General features: G+C 42.0%; 1 protein-coding gene across 8 annotated transcripts in view; it reads left to right on the forward strand.

The window, feature by feature from the left end:
- Nucleotides 1-24859, forward strand: part of CADPS (calcium dependent secretion activator) — a 489257-nt gene that overhangs the window by 107482 nt on the left and 356916 nt on the right. For all 8 annotated transcript variants that reach the window (XM_024124105.1, XM_024124106.1, XM_024124104.1 and 5 more), the window contains 2 exons: nucleotides 5478-5591; nucleotides 15595-15927. In XM_024124105.1, coding sequence (XP_023979873.1) covers nucleotides 5478-5591; nucleotides 15595-15927 — 447 coding nt within the window. The remainder of the gene's footprint in view (nucleotides 1-5477; nucleotides 5592-15594; nucleotides 15928-24859) is intronic.

The raw sequence follows: 24859 nt of genomic DNA on the forward strand, positions 1-24859 counted from the left end.
GGGAGGGGCACGGATGCGGGGCGAGCCTGCGGCGGCAGGGGCCGGCGTGACGCTGCACCGGCCCGAGGCGCGCCACGCGTTCTCCCGGGGGAGCTGTCCCTGGATCCCGGGGCCCCGGCAGTGGCGGGCTGCACGAGCTCCTGGGAGGGGCGGTGTGGAGAGTGACCTGTGCTCGCACACAGGTCTCTTGGTGGCGGCAGCAGCAACCCGAGCATCCCACACCTGTCTCTGCTGTCCGCGCCGACAGCCGCGGCTCGCGCCCGTTTCTGGAGCTCCTTTAAGCGGCGCGCTTAAACCCCTTCCTAGTGCACCAGGAAGCAAAGAGGGAAGAAAAGGTCTCTTGCCTCTTCGGCAGCTCCAGACTTCAACCGGACTCCCTCCCGGCTAGCCGTGGCGCCCTAGCCCCTTCAGGCTGTTTTCACTCTGCCAACTCCAGACCTTTCCCTGGGATCCAACTGAAGCCCGAGGCTCAGCTCCCAGCCCCCGCCCGCCCCGGCGGGTGAGCCGACAAGCCTCTCGGGCTGGTGAGTGCTGGTCGGCACTGATCCTCTGTGCGGGAATCTCTCCGCTTTGCCCTCCGCACCCCGCTGCTGCGCTCTCCTCCGAGGCTCCGGAGCTTCCCCCTCCGCCACCCACAGTCTCCGCCCGCGAAGGGGCTTCTAGGGTGTGGGAACCTTTCCTCCTTCACGGCTCCCTCCCACTGGTGCAGGTCCCGTCCCTATTCTTTGTCTCTGTTTATTCTTTTTTCTTTTGCCTACCCAGGTACGTGGGGGGTTTCTTGCCTTTTGTGAGGTCTGAGGTCTTCTGCCAGCGTTCGGTGGGTGTTCTATAGGAGAAGTTCCACGTGTAGCTGTATTTCTGATGTATCTGTGAGGAGGAAGGTGATCTCCGCGTCTTACTCTTTCGCCATCTTGCCTGCTTCTCTTGCCTTCTCTTTTTGAGTCTTTTTTTTTTTTAAACCATCCCATTTGTGGTAATTTTTTAAAAATTTTAATTTTATATCATAGTGTAGTTAATTTACAATGTTGGGTTCGTTTCAGGTGTACAGCAAAGTGATTCAGTTATACATATACATATATCTATTTTTCAAATTTCGTTTTGTGAGTTTTATTGTCTGTAATCTCTCTCCTCTGAAACCCTAAACCATACTTTTGTTTGTTTTTGGTATGCGGATACCCCAGTGCCTAGCCCTGGCCGGTGAGTTGAGAGGTCGAATGTATTTTGTTGACCTCAGGGCCTGGGGCAGGACCAGGCAGGGGCTAGGTGCTCTGTAAATATTTCTTAAAATAAATGAACACTAGGCTTATTTAACAAAAGGTTAGAGTGATAATGGATTTGGCCTGGGTCAACAATCTTTATCCTTCAGATGGTCTGCACCTTATTTTATTTCAAATTACTTAAGCACTTAAGGCAAAAGCACGGTTTATGGGTCTCCCTTCCCTCTCTTGCCCCATCACCCCACTCCATCCCACCCCCCAAATCATGCAGAGTTAGTATGAATCCAGACTTGGAAGGAATTCTGAGCAGGAAATTCTGTGAGATGCCGCTGGTGGTGCTACGCTGTAAAGGTTTGAGACTTAAATCCACTTGTGTAAAAGAAATTCATGTGATGATGTCATTTTTATGAGCAAATCAACCGCTGCCTGATATTTCAGTGTAAATGATTTCAAGCACATACAAAATAACTATGATTTTCTGTATAACTCCGCTGATAACCAATATCATTGGGTCAGAACAGGAAAGCTTAAGCGGCTTAGAAGTGAGTTCATTCCATGCGCTAGGCCCGCGCTGTACAGTATGGTAGCTACTAGCCACATGTGGCTACTGAAAAGTTGCAGTGGGGTTATTCTGAATTGAGATGTACTTTAAGTGTAAAGTACATTAGATTCAAAGACACAGTATAAAAAAATAATGTAAAATATTTCATTAATAATTTCTCTGATGATTATATGTCAATGTGATATTATCTTGACATGTTGGGTCTAACAAAGTATATGAAAATTCATTTCACCTGCTTTTTACTTTTTTTAATGTGACCAGAAAATGTAAATTTACTAGAAAATGTAAAATTACACTGACATTGGGCAGTGGTGCTGTAGAACAAAACAAATATGAATGTGATACAAAACTAACCCCTCTATATCTGCCCCCAAATTCACTATTCCTCACTTCTCCCAAAGTACAAAAATGAGCTAAAGCACCCCAAGTTTCATCTATGTCTGTTCTCAGAAGTCTGTTTTGATTCATTTCCTGATGGAGTTAAAGCTTATGTGAGACTTCAGTCTCCTATAGCTTGAAGCTTTATTTTCTACTAGCAAGACTTACATTGACTCTTAACCATGCAAACACTCTAAATGAATATACAGACTCATAATTTTAAAAAACTCATGCCCTTAAATAGCTATAACTATCCCAAGGTAGTGAGTAATAAGGATTATCATCATTTTTCAAGTGAGAAAACAGAGGCTAGGATAACATTCATTTATTTAAACCCGGCCCTATTCCAGAAAGGCTTTTAAGTCTGTGGCCAATTCTGAGAACATAAGTGGCTTTTCCAAGATGACACAATGGTCGATAGAACTGAGCCTGGAATGATCTTCTTCCTCTTTCTACTAGAGCAGCAGTTCTCACAGTGTCCCATTGTCAATTAGGAAGTGTGACTTTGCATAAATAATGGTTAAAAGAGTAAAGTTTTTAGCTGACTTTGTTTTTAGATAAATTAGAACTGATGAAAGGATATTCGAAAATAATTTGTCTTCCGTACACTTCATTCATTCATTCATTCATTCATTCATTTAACATGAATGCCTGCCATGTATTAAAGCACTAAGTTGGCCCTGGGGAAACATCAAAGAACAAAATAGCAAGGAAAGGCAGATCGTCTAACAAATTTGACCATAACTAACAAGTAGTTAGAATAAATGACTTAGCAGGAAGATGTAGGCTAGCGTTTGGGAAGGGCTTCATACGTTAGCACTGCTCATGCTGAGACTAAAGGACAGTGGGACACAGCCAGGTAAAGAATGGAGGAGGAAGAATAAATAGGAATCTTTCAGGAATGCTTTCCTACGTGGGGAAGAAAGGCGGGCTTGATGAGGCAGGGAATTACACATAACCTTCTGCCCAAATTATCTATGCCACATCCTAGAAGTGTATCTTGGACCTAAATATCACCTTTCATGTGATCATGAATGTAACAACAGTAAAGTTTGAAAACCTTTGTATATTGCCATGCTGCACTTAGCGGGGTATTTCCCCCCAAGCTTTATTGAGATATTATTGAAATATAACATATATGTTTAAGATGTCTGATGTGACAATTTGATACATGTATATATTGTGAAATCTTACCACAATAAGGTTAGTTAACACTTCCATCCCCTCACATAATTACTGTTTTTCTCCTGTGGTAACAGCACGTAAGATTACTCTCTTCACAACTTTCAAGTACTTAATAGAGTATTGTTAATTATAGTCACTATGCTATACATATTAGATGCCCAGAACTTACTCATCTTATAGCTGGAAGTTTGCACCCTTGGACCCCATTTCCCCTACCCCTCAAGCCCCAGTAACCATTATTCTAGCGTCTCTTTTTATGAGTTCAGATTTTTTAGATTCCTCATATAAGTGAGAACGTACAGTATTTATCTTTGTCTGTCTGACTTATTTCACTTAGCATAATGCCCTCAAGGTCCGTACGTGTTGTTGTAAAGGGCAGGGTTTCCTTTTTTATGGCTGAATAATATTCCAACGTGTGTGTCTGTGTGTGTGTCTCTGTGTATATAATAATCCAATGTGTGCGTGTTATATATATGTATACGTGTATATATGTGTTTGTGTATTTATATGTGTGTGTACATATGTAGATATATACACACGTGTGTGTGTATATACATACATATATCACATTTTCTTTATCCATTCATCCATTGATGGGCAGGTAGGTTGTTTCCATGTTCTGACTATTGTAAATAATGCTGCAATGAACATGGGAATGTAGATACCTCTTCAAGATAGTGATTTCCTTTCCTTGGGATGTATACCTAGAAGTGGGATTGCTGGATCTTATGGTAGTTCTATTTTTAATTTTTTGAGGAACCACAGTGGCTGCACCAATTTACATGACTACCAACAGTTCAAGGGGTTTCCTTTTCTCAACACTTTTGCCAATACGTGTATCTTGTTTTTTTGATGATAGCTACTCTAGCAGGTGTGAGGTAATAGCTCGTTTTGGTTTTGATTGGCATTTCCCTCCATAATTAGTCAAATTGAGCACCTTTTCATGTACTTGCTGGCCATTTGTATGTCTTCTTTGAAAAATTGTCTATTCCAGTCCTCTGCACTTTTTTATTCTTTTTTTTTTTTCTATTGAGGTATATGAGTTCCTTACGTACTTTGGATATTAACCCCTTATCAGGTAGATGGTTTGCAAATATTTTCTCCTGTTCCATAGGTTGCATTTTCATTTTGCTGATTGTTTCTTTTGCTATTTGGAAGCTTTTAAGTTTGATGTAGTCCCACCTGTTTATTTTTGCTTTTATTCCTTGTGCTTTTGGTGTCATATCCAAAAAATCACTGCCAGGACCAATGTCAAGGAGATTTTACCCTACGTTTTCCTCTAGTAGTCTTAAAGTTTCTGGTCTTACATTGAGGTCTTTAACCTATTTTGAATTAATTTTTGTGAGTGGTGTAAGGTAGGAGTGCACTTTCGTTCTTATGCATGTGAATATCTAGTTTTCCAACGTTATTTATTGAAGAGACTATCCTTTCCCCATTGAGTATTCTTAGCTCCCTTGTCAAATATTAGTTGGCCATATATAAGTGGGTTAATTTCTGGGTTCTCAATTTTGTTCCATTAATCTATGTGTCCGTTTTTATGTCCGAACCTTACTGTTTTGTTTATTATATCTTTGTAAAGCAGGATATTTCAGACCACCTGAGGGGCCTGTGCAATGGTGTGTTGAAAAAACCATCTCCCCAAAAAACAAAAACAAAACAAAAAAACCAAACAAAAGAATCCAGCCCTGATTTGTAGCACTTGCCAATTTCCATGGTGTAAACACTCCCACCTTGGCTGATGTCTAGCTTCCAATAAAAAAATCATTGAATGCAAAATTGGGAAGAAATGTGTGGTAGCACATTTTATATCATTTCTACCATACAAATACATAGATGTAAGTGACCTCAAAAACTCAGATAATAGCAAATGTGATAAAATAACCAGGAAGCATTGAATTTTGAGTGTGTCTTACCCTTGTTTTCAATATAATTTAGCTATAATTTATATTAATTTTTACTAATGGCTTTGTTTAACAACTGCCTCACAGAATTCCCGCGAATATAATAATCAGCTCCCACACGCCTGTATAAGCCGGCTCTAGCACGTCAGTGGGCCTGGCATCTTCAGCGTAAAGTAACCGTGATCCTTGTCTGGAGAAATTCCTCACTGTCCCCTACTTCTCTGTTTCTTACAGATCAGCAAACAGCAGCTGCAGACAGTCAAGGACCGGTTTCAGGCTTTTCTCAATGGGGAAACCCAAATTGTGGCTGACGAAGCCTTTATGAATGCTGTCCAGAGTTACTACGAGGTAAGATTCACCGGGCAGAAGAATGCCAAAACTGCTTGAGCCTGAAGCTCAGGGTTTCTGAGCTACTGGTCAGTGAGAATAGTAGCCTTGGCCTTCTACAGGGCCGTCCCTCCTGAGGCCAAGGGGTTGGTGATTGGTTACAATTTAAAGGAAAACAGCATTTTGTTCGGCGGGATACGGGGGGAGTGGGGAAGAAAGGCTACTGTTTGCCAACTGATTGTTATAACAGGCAGAGTGGTGAGTGCTTTATGTACCATTTCTTGTTTAATCTTGACAACAGTCTTTGAGTTAGGTACTGCTATTATTCCCATTTTACTGATGAAGAGACTGAGGCTCAGAGAAGTTAGGTTAATTACTCAAGGTCACACAGCTGTTCAAATGCCACAGGCTAAGACTTGAACTCACTTGGAAGCATTTTCCCACCACTTAGCCACTTTCTAAAGGATGGCAACACCTCCAAAGGATGTTGCCTTTACTAGCTTCCTTGTTCTTTCCATTAAAATGGTGCTCTGAGTTCTTTTCTGCAAGTTAGAACAGCATCCAAAATGCAGCACTGTTCTCAGGTAGAAACCTATACGTGAGAAAATATATCCTGAGTATTTACCGTAAGTGAATTTTCACCTCTAGACTTCAGAGGTTTATTTATCGGTAAAGTGAAGTTGGAATTCCACTAGTATTTTAAATTTTGTAGTTATTCTTTCAAAATGTGCACATTTGCTATCGTTTGTACGTCATTAGTGAAGTGAACATGCCTTATCTCCCTATTGGTGATGTTTACCTCACATACATATCATTTGGTCTTTGAAAGACATTTAACTTTGTATTAATCTATTTTCATCTGAACCACATATTCTCTGTATTTGGAATCCTGTGCCCCAAATGTCTTACCTATTGTCAAGGCTAGATTACAACCATTAGAAACCAACCCCTAAGCATTAAAAAACTGATGGGATCCTGCCATATGCAATTCAACCTAATAACAATAAATTGTGAAGTAGGTGTTAGGAAACCCAACAAACTTCTGATTTTTTCCCCCATGGGATTGCTTTGCTGATTTTCTTCCTTCCTTTCTTTTTTCAATTATTAGGTAGAAAATTACTTTAAAACAAAAACCTAGGTGCTGCCACTTTGCTGATGCTCCAAGCACATGCTTCTTCTGCCCATTGGGTGCTCCATTTCTCAGTAGATGCTTTAAAAATGTTATTTGATTGATTCGGTAAAACTCTCCTTCCTATTGCTACAGCAGTTGACTCCTTCTTTCATGGAGAGAGTGGAGCAAGATTGCAATTAGATCTTGTGAAAATATTATTGATTGGTTTGCTAATTAGCCTTTAATAGTAAACAGCCTTTGTCTCTGTGATGTTTGCTGGGTCCATCCACAGACCCATCTTGCACACCGTTTCCTCAATGAAATTTCTATTTGAATCTGTTGTAGACATCTGGTTTGTTTTCATATGCGTCAAATTTAAACATTTCTTCATTAATACAAGTAGTATTAATGATTGCCAGTAAGGGTCGAACTTGGTGCTTTATCTGATGTGACACACTTTTTGGTTGGACTTAGGGGAGAGTGGAAATGAGGTTTGCAGTCACAGTGGTGGTGTGGTAGTGAGTGACCTAAATATATCTAAGAAAATTTCTGCTTAGAAACCACCACGGAATGAAATTAAGTTTTCCCCCTTTTGTCAAAATCCCAAAACCAGTTGAGACCAGGTAGTTCCTTATCAATAGTTCTCCATGTTTAAAGTCATTCACCAGTTTGTAAACTTGTAGATTGCAGATCTTAATGAGAAGGCTCATTTGACTAATGATATAAATTGCAAGAAAGTGCCACTTCTGTCTATTAATTAAATTTGAAAATTAATAGTCATCAACTTGCTAAGGAGTCTCTGGAAATTACCACGACATCTATAGTGATCCTGATATTTTCCTCTATCGTGGCTAGTTTATTTGAAAGAGCTTCCTTTAAGTCTGGTCAGAATACAGACATTAAGAAATTACTGAATATTTAATATTAAGATCTGAGGAACAGGAAATAATGTGGGGTATTAATTATTTACCATATTCATTAGCAAAGCTTCAGAGAGTCTTAAGATTCATGTTTCCTGCGAAGCCTAATCCTCTGAAACAGAGGTCCCCAGTCAAGGGGTCAGGATTAATCCTTCACTGGGGAGCGCTCCAGGTTGATTACCCATCCCTTTCTCTCTCTCCCTCTACTCTTGGGCAGTGGAGAAGCTCGTGTCTCTTTCTCTGCCCTCCTCTGGGATGCAGTTGTTTCCCTGTCAGTATCTGTCCCAGGCAGGACTCTTTGGATTACAAGTACAGACACCTAGGTCAAACTGGCTTAAGCCAAAAATGAGATTTGTTTGCCCAAGCAGCTTAAAAGTCCAGGGATAGATCTGGCTTTAGCTGGATCGATGTGGCTGGATCCAGAGTCTCCAAAGATGCCAGCAGGGTGGGTATCTTTTCCCCCACACCTCGGCTTTGTTCTTCCCTGGTTGGCTGCATTCTTGGGCAGGTTCTTTCTATGTGAACAGCCCTGGAAGTTCCCATCCTAGCAGCTTAGCAACTCCAGGGGCAAAGAGAGTACTTCTTTGCTGAGAGTCCCAGCAAAAGGCCCCAGGTGACTTGGTTGGACCAACATGGGCCCTGTGTCCATTCTTGAACTAATCACTATAGATGAGGGGTGGCATAGACTCAGGACAGATACCACCGCTGAAGCCAGAGTGCAGGCTCGGTCGTACTGGAACCGTTTGTGTTGAAAATGGCCTGGTTTCCCATCAAGAAATTGGGCGTGCTTTTGAACAGAAGAAGGGGGAATGTGTGCTCAACAGGCAAAACCAACAGATACTCTCCTTCTAAATTCTCAACCGCCACCCCTCACATACACACCCACACAAACACACACACACACGCGCACACACACATACTCCACTCCACTGTTTGTATAAACACTGACACATCCCAATTTACCAGTGAAAATGACAATTTTTTAAAAACCAACCTTTTTCTCCAGAAACTGACTATAGTCAGTTACTGAAGTCAGTTTCAGGCAATGGCATTGTTTTGCTAAGACAATAATGGTTTGTCAACTTGCTAGAGTAGTAAAGAGCAATTTTTTAAAAATAACGGGAGTGGGGAGCCACTGTCCTTCTGGCATCTGTGCCCACCCACATCCAGCCCAGTCTGGCCCCAGCTGGCCAGCACTCCTTGCAAGCTGGTCTCCAGGATAGAGGGAGACCAAGGTTCCCTATGGCTCTGGCGAGCGTGCAGGTTTATTTTGTCCTTCCCGGGTGGCCCTGACTGGCAAAGCAGATCAAGCAGAGCAGGAGATTAATCCTTTAATCTCCTTCAGTGTGGCTTTGAGGGTGGGTACTGAGATGGATGCTCTGAGATCTGGCCCAGCAACTTTATCCTGTTTTCACAGCCACGGTCCTAAGCCATCAGAGAGCCCACCCTTTTCTCCAGGGCCCCCTCATCTTTTCTAACTCTCAGCTCTTTTAAGACAAAATGTGAAACATAAGCCCTCCCACCCTCCATCCATCCTTACCTCCCTCCCCATCTCCCTGCTTAATTTCGGTTCCTTCACAGGCTGGCCCCGACATCATAGAAAAGAGGTGGATGGAAAGGTCTTACAGAACCTTCCTCACTGAGATCCTGCCAGGAAGGAAACATGGGGAGATACGGTGGCAAGAGAGAGTGTAGAATAAGGGAGAAGACATACCAACACTCATTTTAGAACAGGACAGCCGATATCTGGACTTCCGCCAGCGCCACTCTTGTGACTGAGTTTTCTTTTGGTTTGGTTTTAGCTGATCTTCTCTAACAAAGCCCCAGTTAGTTTTTGTCAAACTAGATTTGAGTGGTGTGTCAGACACAGTTCTTTGGTTGCTAGCAAAAGAAACTGACTGTGGCTGAATTAAGCCCTAATAATAACAACAACAACTGTTGTTTTGTTATTAAAGGAAATAACCAACCTAAAGAAAAGATGGGAACCAGGACAGCTTAGCCTCAGCAAGCCGGGTAGCAGGATTTAATGCTCATGCCATCACTGGTAGGAATCTCCTCCAACCCCGTTCCATTCTTAGGCCCTCCCACTCTGAATCTGAACCCCAGAAGGGGAAGTCTGATCGCCAATCACAGGACCTTGTCCTTCCTTTGCAAGGTCCTGTGACTGACAGTCCCACTAAAACTGTGTGCAGTGACAAAGGTGTTTTCGGACTGAGGTGCTGTCATCAGAAGGGGACGGACGGTTGGCAGACAAAAACTGCAGGTGTTCTCTGCACAGGGTGACAAACGTTCGTTTGTCTTTATGACTGACCTTATTTTAATCTAAGAAAAGTAGATGTCAGGTCACACCTGGCTATTTTTCTAAAATAAAGCTACACATTTTCCAATAAGCAAAACCACTATAATTCCTCAGTGGCCTTGAAACAGATATATCCCTAGGAAAAGAGTAACTAGCCCTTCTAAAGCCATTCATTGTTGTGAAAAAAGCCAGGCAAGGAAGGAGGGGGCAGAGGGCCAAGTGGTTAAGAGCATGAGTTGAGTGTCCAAAAGACGTGGAGTTGAACTCCATTTCTGCTGCACACGGGCTGTGAGACCTCAGCCACGTCTGAGCCTCAGCTTCTTCATCTGTAGTAGGATCTTGCTTGCATAATTGTTGTCAAGACTAAATTACACACACACACACACACACACACACACACACATGCACACTCAGACACACAACCTCCCTGTAAATCTAGCAACTGGAAAGTGCTATTATGAATATATTAAGGTTAGAGGGGAAGAGTGGTGGTGTAGTGCCCGTGTGCTGTGTAGAAATAAATGAGAGGGACTTCCCTGGTGGCACAGTGGATAAGACTCTGCACTCCCAATGCAGGGGGCCTGGGTTCAATCCCTGGTCAGGGAACTAGATCCCACATGCATGCTGCAACTAAGAGTTCACATGCCACAACTAAGGAGCCCATGTGCCGCAACTAAGGAGATTGCTGGCCGCAACTAAGACCCAGTGCAACCAAATAAATAAATAATAAATATTAAGAAAAAAAAAGAAAGAAATGATAGAGAAGAGTTGAAAGTTATGGAATCAATCCACTCCCTAGTTTGGGGCCTGGACATTGGGTGTGGAAGATACAAAGTCAAGGCATAGAAAGGGGAAAGAGAACTAATTTTGTTCCTAATATACCATCACGTACCACAGCTCATGGCCCCAGATGTGCTTCCTAAGTTTGCCCAGGGTAACCTTACTGTCTGGTGAAGAATAACTTTAAGATCCAAAGATGCTTTTTATTTTAGAAATTAACATGCACCTTGCCTCAGTGAAGGTAAAATTTCTCATTTTTCCATGTAGAAAGGGGTGTTTTAAATGACTATGAAAGTCAAACATGCCAAATATTAAAAACAGACAATGTAGGGAAAAATGTAAATGAAATGGTTAAGAAAAATACCTGTAATCCCATGATCCTAGACAACCACTATTACATTTTGGCATATATCTTTCTAGGTATTTTTTGATGTGTCTATACACATAAAAATAGCTCCTGATTTCCATGTTAAGATGGAAAGTAACTAAAAACTATTAATAACCCAGTTGTTTCATTTCACAGTTGTTTTCTATCTTCTTTCGACTTCTGCAAAAGTCACACATATGATATACTCTCATCAGTAAAAAGTGTTATTACCTGTGATGTTCTCAATCAAGGGTTATGCTCCTATGCCCCAACCCCACTTCACCCCTACCATTGGAAGTCTCTGGTTTAACAGCATATCATGGACATCTTTTGTGGGTTTTTTTTTATATTGGAGTTTAGTTGATTTTCAATGTTGTGTTAGTTTCAGGTGTACAGCAAAGTGAATCTGTTATACATATACATATATCCACTCCTTTTTAGTTTCTTTTCCCATATAGGTCATTACAGAGTATTGAGTAGAGTTCCCTGTGCTGTACAGTAGGTCCTTATTAGTTATCTATTTTATATAGAGTAGTGTGTATATGTCAATCCCAATCTCCCAATTTATCCCTCCCCCCCTTACCCCCTGGTAACCATAAGTTCATGGACATCTTTTGATGCTGATGAAAAAAAAGTTACCTTTTTAATGGCTTCATGATACTCCATTTAAAAATAACAGGTAGGGCTTCCCTGGTGGCGCAGTGGTTGGGAGTCCGCCTGCCGATGCGGGGGACGGGGGTTCGTGCCCCGGTCCGGGAGGATCCCGCGTGCCGCGGAGCGGCTGGGCCCGTGAGCCATGGCCGCTTGGCCTGCGCGTCCGGAGCCTGTGCTCCGCAACGGGAGAGGCCACAGCAGTGAGGGGCCCGCGTACCGCAAAAAAAAAAACCAAAACAAAACAGGTAACTTTTATTACATTCTTGTCGTAGAGCGCCATGCTCACCAATTGACATTCATTGTCTCACTGAGTCTTCACTCAAATCCTACACGGGAGGGTGATTGTGATTCCCATTTGAAAGATGATAAAACTGAAGCCCAGAAAGATGAAGCACTTTGCTCAGCTGACAAAGCTGGCACCTGGTGGAACCAGGATTTGATCCCAGGTCATCTGACGCTAAAGCCCACTGATCCCATTATGTGTGTGTGCCGTTCATTAGTAAAATTCATTAGTAACCTGGTTGTTGTAGGTTTTTAAAATCTTATTTACTCTAGCATCTAGGTATTTTTCTTATTTATGTTGAAATGATATGCTCTTGTAGAGCAGGAAAGGATCCATCTTGTGTTCTCAGCCTGTCTGTAAAGAAGCAGGAGCTGGGTCAGCTTTACCCCGTATCGTCTAGAATCATCAATTACCGATGTGCTTCTGTGTTTCTAAACAACCTTGAGGTTGCTTGGCTCTGGCGATGGAGCAAAGGACTGATGGATGGGGTCGAGTCGCTGAATTGACTGCCCTTCCCCATTCCGTATTTATTTGTTTATCTGCCCTCTCCCATCAGGACCTACCTGTCTGGGAGTTGGCAGAGGGGTGGGGAGGCAGAGGTGTGCTCTATGCAGCACATTTATGGATGTGAAGCCTCTCGCAACAGCTACCAACAGTTGAAGCCTCTCACAACAGCTACCAAAAAATGAAACAGAAAACAAAACCCCAAATACCCGATAGAGCTCCTGGTACAAATGAGTTTCAGGGGTCGTTTTAGAGACACGCAAGCACGTCACTGGCCCCACTTGCCTTCTGACACACTGAGAAGCCAAGACAGATGATGTGCCTGGAAAATTAGTTTTCCTCTACCGCCCTCTCTCCCCGTGGCTGTCTTGCTGCCTTTTGGCACTTGGCTGTCACCTCGATGTTCCACCTCCTTCCTCTATGCTCTTGACATTCCACTCATCTCCTTTCGTTCTGGGGCCTGGCAGTCATATCCTACCTGTGGACAGAGGAGCCTTCCAGTTTTCAGAGTCCTTTCAGTTTGATCCTCGTCAAAGAAGGCTGGCTGGGTGAACCCCATGTGATGGCAAAGGAGAGAGTGGTTGATAGAAGTTAAGTGACTTATCTAAAGCCATCTGCTGGTAGTTCAACAAGTATTTATTGAGTGGTTACTGTGTACAAAGGAAGGGACCGTGGGAAACAGATAATGTGGTCAGGGTCCAGGGGTCACCAGTTATGGATGCCATCTGGGACCAACGTGCCAATATCCTCATTTCTTACCCCCATTGTCAGGTCCCATGGAAAAATGTAGCGTCAGTCAATCGTTTTAAGAGACCAGTATATTGTGCTTGTTGGTTTCTCTTTTACCTTCGTTCCCCCATCCAGATATAATCTCCATAGGGTCTCTGCTTTGAGATGTCTGCTTTGTTTGTGTCGTTCATTCATTACCCCTCACTGCCACAGCCGTACTGGCTTCTCCTTATTTTCTCAGATCCTCAGTGTATTTACACATAGTGTTCCTTCTTTCTCTCTTTTCCTACCCATCTTTCACATTTCATGTCTCCTCCAGGAAGGCTTTCCTAACTGCATATTGGAATATATTCCTGGCTACGGGCACCCATGAACCTGTGTATTTTCCCTTGGCTAGCACGTGTCCCAGATTGTAATGATGTTTGTATGGGATGATTAAGACGATGTCATGGAGGCACGAGGGCTGGATCAGCATCTGTTTTGCTCTCCACTGTAACCCTGGCACCTGGCACATGCCTTCTCCCAGTGAGTGTCCAAAGAAAGGGTGAATGGGCTCATGGAGAAGAGTATAAACATTACAGCTGAAAAGACAAGCTCAAACTTTTATAGTTCACCTCCCTCAGTGTACAGAAAAGAAATTAGAGGATCAGAGAAAGGAGGTAACTTACCCAAGGTCACACAGCAAGTTAGTGGCAGAGCTGGCCTGGGATCATGGTTTACAAGTGTTGTCACAGTGTTATACTGCCTCTCCAGAAACTTCCTCTTTTGCTTCACAACTTTGATGTTCTTTGAGACCTAGACCTATAGCTGAGACACAGTGTGTCACATGGAGAAACCACCTGCATTAAGAATTACAGATTTTGGGGTGAATTCCTAGCTCGTTAAAGCTCGTAAGGCCTGAGGATTCATTTGAAACTTTTTTTTTCTATAATTGATTTTTAAATGAACTCTAAGATCTCAACTGAGTACCAGTTCCCAGGTACAGTGGAGCTGGCCATGGCCTCTAGCCCGTGAAGCAAACCCTCAGCCCCCCTTCTCTCTAAATTAGTTCATTCAATTGACAATAAATGGAACCCATCTTTCTAACATCTCTCCTCCCCAAGGAAGGCTTTGTGATGAAGCAGAAGGCAATGAGATGCCCCTCAAGCAGTTGCCTACCAAAGGCACCCCCTGAAATCTGACAGGGGAGTGAACATTTGTTCCACCTCTGGAAGGCTATTTATGCACCTACTGAAGTGTGACCAGGACACAGCTCAGAAGTGTCAGACGTTTCCTCTTTGTGAATGGGAAGCAGCAGCTTCACTGCCTTGTATGACACCTAGAACTGTATAGCTTGTATAAGCTCCCGAATGGTAGGCACTGGGGTGAAAGCAAACTATTCTTAATGGCTGCTTCATCCCAGGACCCAGGCAGCACCAGCAAAGCAACCAGGGGTTCTCCCACCAGGCAGGTGAGACCCGTAGGAAAGGGAGGAAACAGGGTGAAGTCAAAAGACCGTGCGTTTAGAGCCAGCCAGTTTGAGTTACCAAGAGCAAGTCCCTTGCCCTCTCTGGAGTCTTGGTTTTTCCTTCTACAGAATGGATCCAGTCTAATGCCTTGTCTTTCACTCTCAAAGCGCCAGGCTCCCCTGTAGAAATGGATGATATTTGGGGGAACAAGAAAGGCACAGTCCTTGCCCACGTGGAGTTTACATTTGGGGAGGGGAGACAGACATTAAATACATATTTACCTAATCCTTGTTCAATTTTAATTGTGATGAGTATCACTGAGAGGCTAAAATGAGATGTAAATAGTGGACTATGTACTATGTAAAGTGCTATGTACCAGACATCATGCCAGATACTTTACATATGAAAATAATAACCACAACAAGTTATATGGCATTAATATGAGCCACTTTTTAAAGTCCTCATCATATATTGACTCATTTAATCCTCATTTAAAAACACTTGTGCTGTAGAAACTACTGTTATCCCCATTTTATAGATGAGAAAACTGAGGTACAAAGAGGTTACTTTGCCAAAAGAAATACGGCCACTAAGTGGCACAGAAAGGCCCCAGGCTGTGTGAGCAATTGAGTCTCTACACTATATGCTGCCTCTCAGGATGTGACTGTCTCATTTCATCCTTTCCACAACCTAGTAAATACCATTGTTATTCCCATTTTCCAGATTTGGACACGAAGGCAAAACATGTAAAGGCCCTCTCTCAGTTCCCATAGCTAGGAGGTAGGGGGGCAGGATGCGAGTCACACTGGTGCTTCCCGGGAGGCTCGTGAGGGGGTCTGCCCAGCCCCAGCCGCCAGCCGCCAGCCTCACAGGGAGCGTGTTACTGCCGGGCGGCTTCCTGATGTCTGTCCTGCCCTGCTCTTGCTCAGGTGTTCCTGAAGAGCGACCGCGTGGCCCGCATGGTGCAGAGTGGAGGCTGCTCCGCCAACGACTCGCGGGAGGTCTTCAAGAAGCACATTGAGAAGAGGGTGCGCAGCCTGCCCGAGATCGACGGCCTCAGCAAGGAGACCGTGCTGAGCTCCTGGATGGCCAAGTTTGATGCCATTTACCGCGGGGAAGAGGACCCCAGGAAGCAGCAGGCCCGGATGACAGCCAGCGCAGCTTCCGAGCTCATTCTGAGCAAAGAGCAACTCTACGAGATGTTCCAGAACATTCTTGGGATCAAGAAGTTCGAACATCAGCTCTTGTACAATGCCTGCCAGGTAAGGTGTCTGTCACCTGGGCCCAGAGCTGTGAGTAAAGCAGGGCCACATGATGATTTCTGTGTGCCCTAGGCATCGCTGCCTTCATGTGCATTTCTTCATTAAAAAACACTTTTTTAAAAATTACATATTATAGCTGCATTGGTAAAAGTTGAATATAATCCGGGCTAGAATATATTCAGGTTTTTCTTCTGATTTTTAAAAGAAATTTAAATGTTTTGTGAGCTCCTAAAAATCTCATGGACCCTGGGTATTGTGTGTATTGTGTCTAAGGGGTCAGTTGGCCCATGTGTGGAAAGTGCCAAAAGATCAAAATGATGTTTGTTCTTTTTTTTTTTTTAAAGATTATGTGCCTTTAAAATAGGTAGTATTTACCAGTTGAAGGGCTTGTACTTCCTCAGCTGGGGAGACAGCTGGACTTTAGCACCTGGTCATCAAGTGAAATTATTTAAAACAGAAAGCTTCCAGAACACCTGAGTTTGTCATACCCATATGTTAGTCACATCTAAATATCTGAGATGGCTAGCTGAGGCTCCACTTGGGCCCACCCCAAAAATGAACTTACATTTTCTCTGGATCACAGTTTGGGGGAGTGAAGTACCCTAGATCTTCATTGCCTATGACCGTTTCCCCGTTACATTTCTTTATTCACCCACTATTTATTATGTGCCTACTTTGCAATCTTTGCAGATTTTATTGAATGTTGCTTGGGAGCATTTTTAAAAGGCACATTTGCAGCCCACAGCCCTAGATTCCAGTTCTGCATGCTGAGGGTAGGGCCCAGGAATCTGCATTTTAAACAAGGGCCTCCCTTCCTGGTAATTATAAAAATTCAGCTCTGCCCTGGTTTCCCTGCACCAACTCTGCCCCTAAAGTTGGTAAAGTGAAGACACTGTAGTATATGGGCTAAGAGTTGTTCCTTGCTCAGAATCCAGCAGACCTAGGTAAATCTTAATATGACCCCTCACTAGCTTTGGGGCCGTGGGAGTTAGTTAACCTCCCCACATATGAACTTGGGATGCAACTGTTATGAGAATTCATGTGTATAAAGCACAGAGTAACATGGGGCACTTTATAAATGGTAGCAGTTAAAGTATATTATAGTCTACTGGACGAGGCAAAAAGTCAACAGACAACATCAGAACAGTGCCATAAATTTTTTTTTGTTTTTTAATTTTTAATGTTTTAAAATTTATATTGGAATATAGTTGATTTACAATGTTGTGTTACTTTCTGCTGTACGGCCCAGTGAATCAGTTATACATATACATATATCCACTCTTTTTTAGAATCTTTTCCCATATAGGTCATTACAGAGTATTGAGTTCCCTGTGCTCTACAGTGGTCCTGATTAGTTATCTATTTTATGTATAGTAGTGGGTATTTGTCAATCCCAATCTCCCAATTTATCCCCCCTACTTTCCCCCTTGGTAGTTTGTTTTCTACGTCTGTAACTCTATTTCTGTTTTGTAAGTAAGTTCATTTGTATCCTTCTTTTTTAGATTCCAAATATAAGTGATATCATAAGATATTTGTCTTTCTCTGTCTGACTTATCTTCACGTAGAATGAGAATCTCTAGATCCATCCATGTTGCTGCAAATGGCATTATTTCATTCTTTCTTATGGTTGAGTAATAGTCCACTGTATATAAGTAAATGTTTAACATAAGAACTACAGGATTTTGAGGCTTCCTTATTCCTGCCTCCATGGCTACCCCCTAATTCAAGACACCTGCATCTTTTACCTGGATGACCAGTGTCTACCCAACTGGTAACCCTGCCTCCCTTCTTGCCCCATGATAATGTACCCATCACACACCAACTCAAGTGATCTTTTAAAATTGTAAATTGGATCATGACATTTCTGTGCCTAAAACCTTCCAGGGGCATCCCATCAGCCCTAGAATGATATTCCAACTCGTCACTACGGCTTGAGGAAGAACAGGAATCAGCCCCGATCATACCACTTTCCCTGCTTGCTTACTCACTGGCCTTCTTTCTGTTTCCCCAACACATCAGATTGGTTCTGGGCCTTTGCATTTGCTCTTCCCTCAACTTAGAATGCTCTTTTGCCAAGACCTTTGCATGACTGGCACAGCTTAAATGTCAACTTCTCCAAGAGGTTTTCCAAGACCACCCCATCTAAAGTTCCCCCTTGCCACACACCTCATCAAGTCATTCTCTTTCCCGTTCCCCTGTCCTATTTTTTTTTTTTTTTTTTTTTTTTTTTGGTATGCGGGCCTCTCACTGTTGTGGCCTCTCCCGTTGCGGAGCACAGGCTCCGGACGCGCAGGCTCATCAGCCGTGGATCACGGGCCCAGCCGCTCCGCGGCACGTGGGATCTTCCCGGACCGGGGCACGAACCCGTGTGCCCTGCATCGGCAGGCGGAGTCTCAACCACTGCGCCACCAGGGAAGCCCCCCCGTCCTATTTTTATCAAAGCCTTTACCACTATTTTCTATTTCTTGTTCATCTGTTTTTGTCTGTGTATTATCTGTCTCACCCTCCCCGCCCATCCTTCACCAAAATGTTGGCCTCATCAGGGTGGCAATTCATCTCTGCCTTATTTGCTAATATTTACAATGCATGAAACAATTCTTGGCACAAAGTAGGTGTTCAATAAATGCCTATTGAATTAATAAATGGATGATGGCGGTTTGTTTTACCTGGTTACTAGGGTCTTATCAACCATTGTAGCTGACCCAGAAATTTCTGGATGTTTTACTAAATAGGAAACTGTTTAGCATTTCATAATATAGTATATACATTACATTCAAAGGAATTCCTGACACCCTACTTTCTTCTCAGCCCACTTCAATTCAGAGCACTTATTGCCTACCTGAAGGTAGAGAGTTTCTGTGATGGGCCAAGAAGTATTTTGAAATTCTCAAATAAGTCTCAATATGAAATTAAATTTAATTATTCTTTTTAATTAAAATGGTACTGCATCCCATGTGGCACTTGTAGAATAGGGTAAACAGGTGGCATTACCATCCATCACCACCATCTTCTGTACCGTAGGAAGATGGGTTGTCATAGCTTCAAAAAGATTGACAGTCACCCACCTGTGTGATAAGTAATACTCAAAATTACAGAGTTAGTCAAGTGTTCCTAAACCTGCTAGGCATAAAGTGATTCTAGGAATTCATTTTTCTTCTTATTGCAGCAGCTAGCTTATCATGCAAATATTCTATTCTTGCTCAGACATCAGCGTCATTGGAAAGAGTCTATTGCCATGCCATTCTTACCTTGATGGCTTTGAACTTGTTGAATAGGGTTAAGAGGCAGCACCTTATTTTGCTCTTTTCTCATAAAAAATGAATTAATTCGACGCATATTTTCAACGTCTGTTCTATGAGTTAGAAAAAATATAATAATATAAAAGAATCATGTCCTCTCTCCCCAAAATAATGATTGTCCCCTTAGTTAAAAGAGAATTATAAGAAATATAAAGGGAAGTACTTCTTGGGACAGGAATACTTAAGGCATTTCTTATTATATTTTATACTCACACCTACATCTGATTATTGCTTCAGTGGTTCAACTCAGTAGAAATTAGGACAAAGAGCATATGAAGAAGAAAAAAAAAACCCACAAATTAATTCTAAGTATATGATTATTTTTAACTTCCATGTCTTTAGTCATCTGAGTTATACAATTGTATTGACAAATACCAGAAGTATTTTAAAAGAAATATAACATTGGTAATAATAATACATTACAAATGTTATAGAATTGGGTGTTCTTATAACTTACTGGTAGAATAATTTATTATGGTAAACTTTCTGTAGAATAATCTGTTAATTTGCGGCAAAACCCCTTTATAATGGGCAAACCATTTAACCTGGCAGCTCTCCCTCTAGGAATTTGTTATAAGGAGATACTCAGAGATGGGTACAAGAGTATTAAGTCCAAAGATGTTCATTGCAGCATTTTGTATGACAGTGAAAAAATGGAAGCAACTTTACTTCCCAGCAGTAGGAGATTAATTACCTAGATTTTGATTTAACTGTATGAGAGAATACTCTTCAGCCAGTAAAATAGCTGAAGAAGAAAGCTTACCACATGGGGAAATGTTCATGACATATTTCGAAGCGGAAAATCAGGCTATGAACCAGAGTGTGAAGACATAATCCCACTTTTATGGAAAAAGTACTGGATGGGTAAAAAATAAAATCTTCACTATGCTTATCTTTAGGGATAGCATTATGGTTGATTTTCATGGTTTTCATTTGTGCTTTTTGGCGTTTCCAAATTTTCTGCCTTAAGCACATAGGTATTTTGTAAACAGAAACAAACAGCAAAAATCTCAACATAGAAACTATCAAAACAATGGGATAAGAAGAAAATTATCTTCAGCATTGTATTCTAGACTTCAGCCATTAGTATACCACCTTGATGATTTTTGCCATTTCCAAGTACTACCTGTGTGATTATTTATTTAATATTCCTAATTCAGCCAACTCCTAACTCACTTTTTAAGCCTATCTTTGTTCTTAGAAGTAATATATGTGAAATCACAGCTTTGGTGTACTAGATCTTTTTAAACAATAGGCATTAAAGTGAAACATAACCATTAAAATAGAAGCTCTTTGTTAGTCTGCCTCTTACCTCATCTCACGCCACCAGTGATACAGGAGACATGGCTATGGTGACCAGGGCCTTGAAATACCGACGTTGGTGGGATAGATCCCTCTCACACCATCCCTGAAAACAGTCCCAGACTGACGAGAACAGATTTCACCTGAAGTCTGTGCTTCTCACACCCTGCAATCAGGTTTCAGAAATCATAGATTTACTCACTTGCTTTCTCAGAGATTACACTCAGCTCTGCAGAATTCAATCCACTTGTAGGGGCAAAGATATAGAACTGAAAATCGTATGACTTACGTTCACACCCTGCTTCTATTGGTTTTTGTTTTGTTTTATATTTTCTGGTCCTTCTCCTTACAAGACAGAGCAGTTCATAGGTGCTTCCAAATCCAGAAATACGCATGGTTCCTTGTATGCATATGGCATTTTAGGGGAAAGTGTAATCTGATTTCTGGTGCAGCTTTCTGATGGTTCCTATGATCTCTCTATGAGGTGCTGCTGGGAACTGCAGTTTTTATCTCAAATGAGAAATGATGTTTAACAAAGAGTGATTATATCACTTAGCATATCAGCTGTCTGTTATAACATGAACCATGTCTATCAATCTATTTTTTAAAAAGGAAGCTTAATAAATGTCTCCATATTTACTCATACAATTTTTAAAAGTAGATTGTGGGGCTTCCCTGGTGGTGCAGTGGTTGAGAGTCCGCCTACTGATGCAGGGGACACGGGTTCGTGCCCTGGTCCGGGAAGATCCCACATGCAGCGGAGCGGCTGGGCCCGTGAGCCACGGCCTCTGAGCCTGCGCGTCTGGAGCCTGTGCTCTGCAATGGGAGAGGCCACAACAGTGAGAGGCCTGCGTACCGCAAAAAAAAAAAAAAAAAAAAAAAAAAGTAGATTGTGTTTATTTGAGATTGCATGGGTCTGTCTCTTAGAAGAGTTTGCTCATACTGAACATAATCATTGTAAAATCATTGGAAACCCTTATTATGAAATCAGTGTTGTTTTTATTTTCCTAAACTCTTGAGAGGAAGCAGTCAGTTATGTAGCTATTTGAGCATTTGAGTTGAATTCTAAACCTAACTCAAAAAATGTAGGATAATCTCTTTGAGAATGGGTGTTATCATCTGAGAAATGAGACTAATATAGACCTGCTTTCCATTTTCATAAAATGCAAAGATGATGATGATGTATTTTAAAAGTTTAAAGAATGCAAAGCACTGTTTTTCCTCATTCCTTTAGTAGCCTCCACATCTGGAGTTGACTTAATGACCAGTTAGGTGTACCAGATGTCTGCAACTTCCTACCCCCTATTCTTAATTTTATGAGTTATCCTTAATTGCTTTGTTCTGAAATGCATGGGCATTTCCCCTTGAAAAACACCTCTGAGATGTTTTCATTTTCATATATTTTAAAATGAAGATAAATCCTTCTTAGGAAAGCAACCCAGCTAATTTTCAAGGGGATATGGATGAGTACAAGCTAAGAAAGTTAGTTGTTTCTTCATGTTTCAGTTCTGCTTTTTGAGAACAGCATTTCTGCTTATGCCCTTACTGGTCTAACCTGTAGCTCCTGGAAACATCAGTAGTATGACCCTAACCTTCTCCTCAGACATCATTTGTGTCTCCTGGGCATCAGGGATAACATACACACTCTAACTAATTGAAGATGACAGTATTCTCTTCATTTATCTTCTCTCAATTTCTAGAGAGTTTTCACGTAATCCAGAAGACTTGACTGGAGGCACATGGAATATAATTTCCCAATCTATAAACATCTTTGCATTTTCAATATTAAATTCCCCACCATTACTAAATTACTAACTTTCTTAACATTTCCTTTCCTATCCTCCAATCCGTCCTTGATGTGCCTTTGATGTGGTTATCTTATTACAGGGCTGTCTTCCTTGGACTTGATTAACCCTTGGCAGCTGTTCAGTTTATTAGACTCTGAGGAGAAACCTCAAATTATCAGCTTTCAGCTGTGACCCAGATTACTGGGTTGTATCTATACCTCATTATAGAGTCTTTCATCTCTGTAGAAGTGCATATCTTTTTCCTAATCCAGAAGTTTCCAGAAGATCTGTTGTCTCAGAATTTGCTTCATGGCCAGGCTGTATTTCTTAATCACTTTTCTTGGCCCTCTGGCACCAATACAGTTCTTTGTACCTAATGGTCTTTCAATAAATATCTATTGAAGAAGTGTTTTAAAATCTGAGGGGGTGGACATGGCAGTCTAGTATTAAACACTTTTATTTAGCAACATACTTTCATTATTCATAAATTCATTCATTCAACAGACGTTTTAAGTACCTGCTGTGCACTAACCACCACGTGTCAGATACTGGGATAAAGCCTAAACTTTACTATTTTCTCATAGACAAGCCCATGTTCTACCTCCTGGCTGTCTTCCTCCTTGCTCACCACAAAACAACTCCCAATGACTTTTATAGCTTTTGCCTCCTCAGAGTATTGTATTTGTTTTCATTGTATTGCTATGTAAAAATTACCACAAACTTAGTGGCTTAAGAGAATACCCATGTATTATATCACAGTTTTCATAGGTCAGAAGTCTAGCATTACTTAGCTGGGTTCTCTGCTCAGGGACTCATAAGGCTGGAATTCAGGATCTGACTGGGCTGTGTTCTCATCTGTAGGCACAACAGGGAAGGATCCATTTCCCTGATCTCTCATCTTGTTGATGCATCTCATATCCTTGCAGCTGTAGGAGTCTTCCAAGCCAGCAACAGAGAGAGAGAACATCTCTGGTGCTTCAAGTCTCTGATTTCTAGACCCTCTTTTAAAAGAGGGTCTTAGTCGCCTGATTAAGTTGGTCCCGTCCCGGATAATCATCCTTTTCTATTAAAGTCAACCGATTAAGAACTTAAATTACATCTGCAAAATCTCTTCACTCTTGTCATATATTATCGATTAGAAGCAACTCATAGAGTCGCCCACCCTCAAGGGGAGGTGAATAGGGTGTGACTCACTGGCGATCATCCTAGGGTTTTGGCCACAAGTGCTTTTCCCCCATCCCAGTGTTCTTCTTAGAACTCCTTCCAGTATCAATTTAAATGTCACCTTTTAAGAGAAGCCCTGCCTTATCATTCTGCCTAAAATAGGCTTCTCCTTGTTTTGGGTTTGTTTGTTTGTTTGCTTTTCTGTAACAGTCCTTGTTTATTACCATCATAGAACTTCACACAGTCTGAAATTAACTTGCATACTTTTCGTTCTCTTATTGTCTGTCTCCCCCTCTTGATTATCTCTTTAAGAGCAAGGGCCATGTCTGTTGCATTCACCACTATGCGGCCAATACTTATCACAATCCTAGGCACACAATAGATGTTCAACTAAATACTGACTAAATTAGTAAATGCAGAGGCCAAGGCATTAATGGTCTCCTGAGGCTTAAATGCCCACATTCCACAAAGGTGTGTGTTTGGTCGTTTGTTTCTCTTGAGTCAAAGTGCAGCAATGGAGCAGGCATGTGAATCTGAGACCTAAATCAACCTGCTGATTCTCTTATTTTATAGTGTGGATTTCACCTGAGGTTCACAGTATGTCTCTAGCCATAAACTTTCCCTCTGGTCACAGCCTGTCTCTCGCATCACAAGGTTGGAGGAAGAGGTACAGAAATTAAATCTTGTCTTTCCAAAGTCACGTGCTGCCCCTAACAGTCATTAGATATTTGATGGACTGCTGGTTTTCAGTGCCTTTGCTTGCCACATGTACTTTAATTTCAGCATTCTTGGGATAAGGAATGAGATCAAGATGTATCCACCACATGAACATGTTCTACTCTGTTAGCAGGAGCAAAATTAGAGGGAATTAAAGATGTGGAGGGCACAGGGCCAGAGGGCAATATTTTATTTCCCAGAGCAACAATTTTCTGATGACCCCATCATGACTTTTCATCTTACTCCTCTATCAGTTTTTCCTAGAACACATGGCCAGATATTTCTGTCTAACTGTACCTGCTATTATGGAGAGACAGACTGCAATGGAAAGTTGAAATTGAGAGACAATGGGAATTGGGTATTTTCTATGCAGGCTTCGAAACTGCTATAGACGTTTTAGAAAGCTCTTCCCTTTGTTGCCAAAATGGAATTATAAATATACTCTTTTATTCGAAGTCCTTTTATAAACATTGAACCACCAAATTGTAATCAGAGGTGTACTTTCAGAAAAGGACATACAGAAGTAGTATTTTCGGGCTTCCCTGGTGGCGCAGTGGTTGAGAGTCCGCCTGCCGATGCAGGGGACGCGGGTTCGTGCACCGGTCTGGGAGGATCCCACATGCCGCGGAGCGGCTGGGCCCGTGAGCCATGGCCGCTGAGACT

This window comes from Physeter macrocephalus, chromosome 18, assembly GCF_002837175.3.
Source record: "Physeter macrocephalus isolate SW-GA chromosome 18, ASM283717v5, whole genome shotgun sequence".
In the NCBI taxonomy this organism is placed as follows: domain Eukaryota; kingdom Metazoa; phylum Chordata; class Mammalia; order Artiodactyla; family Physeteridae; genus Physeter; species Physeter macrocephalus.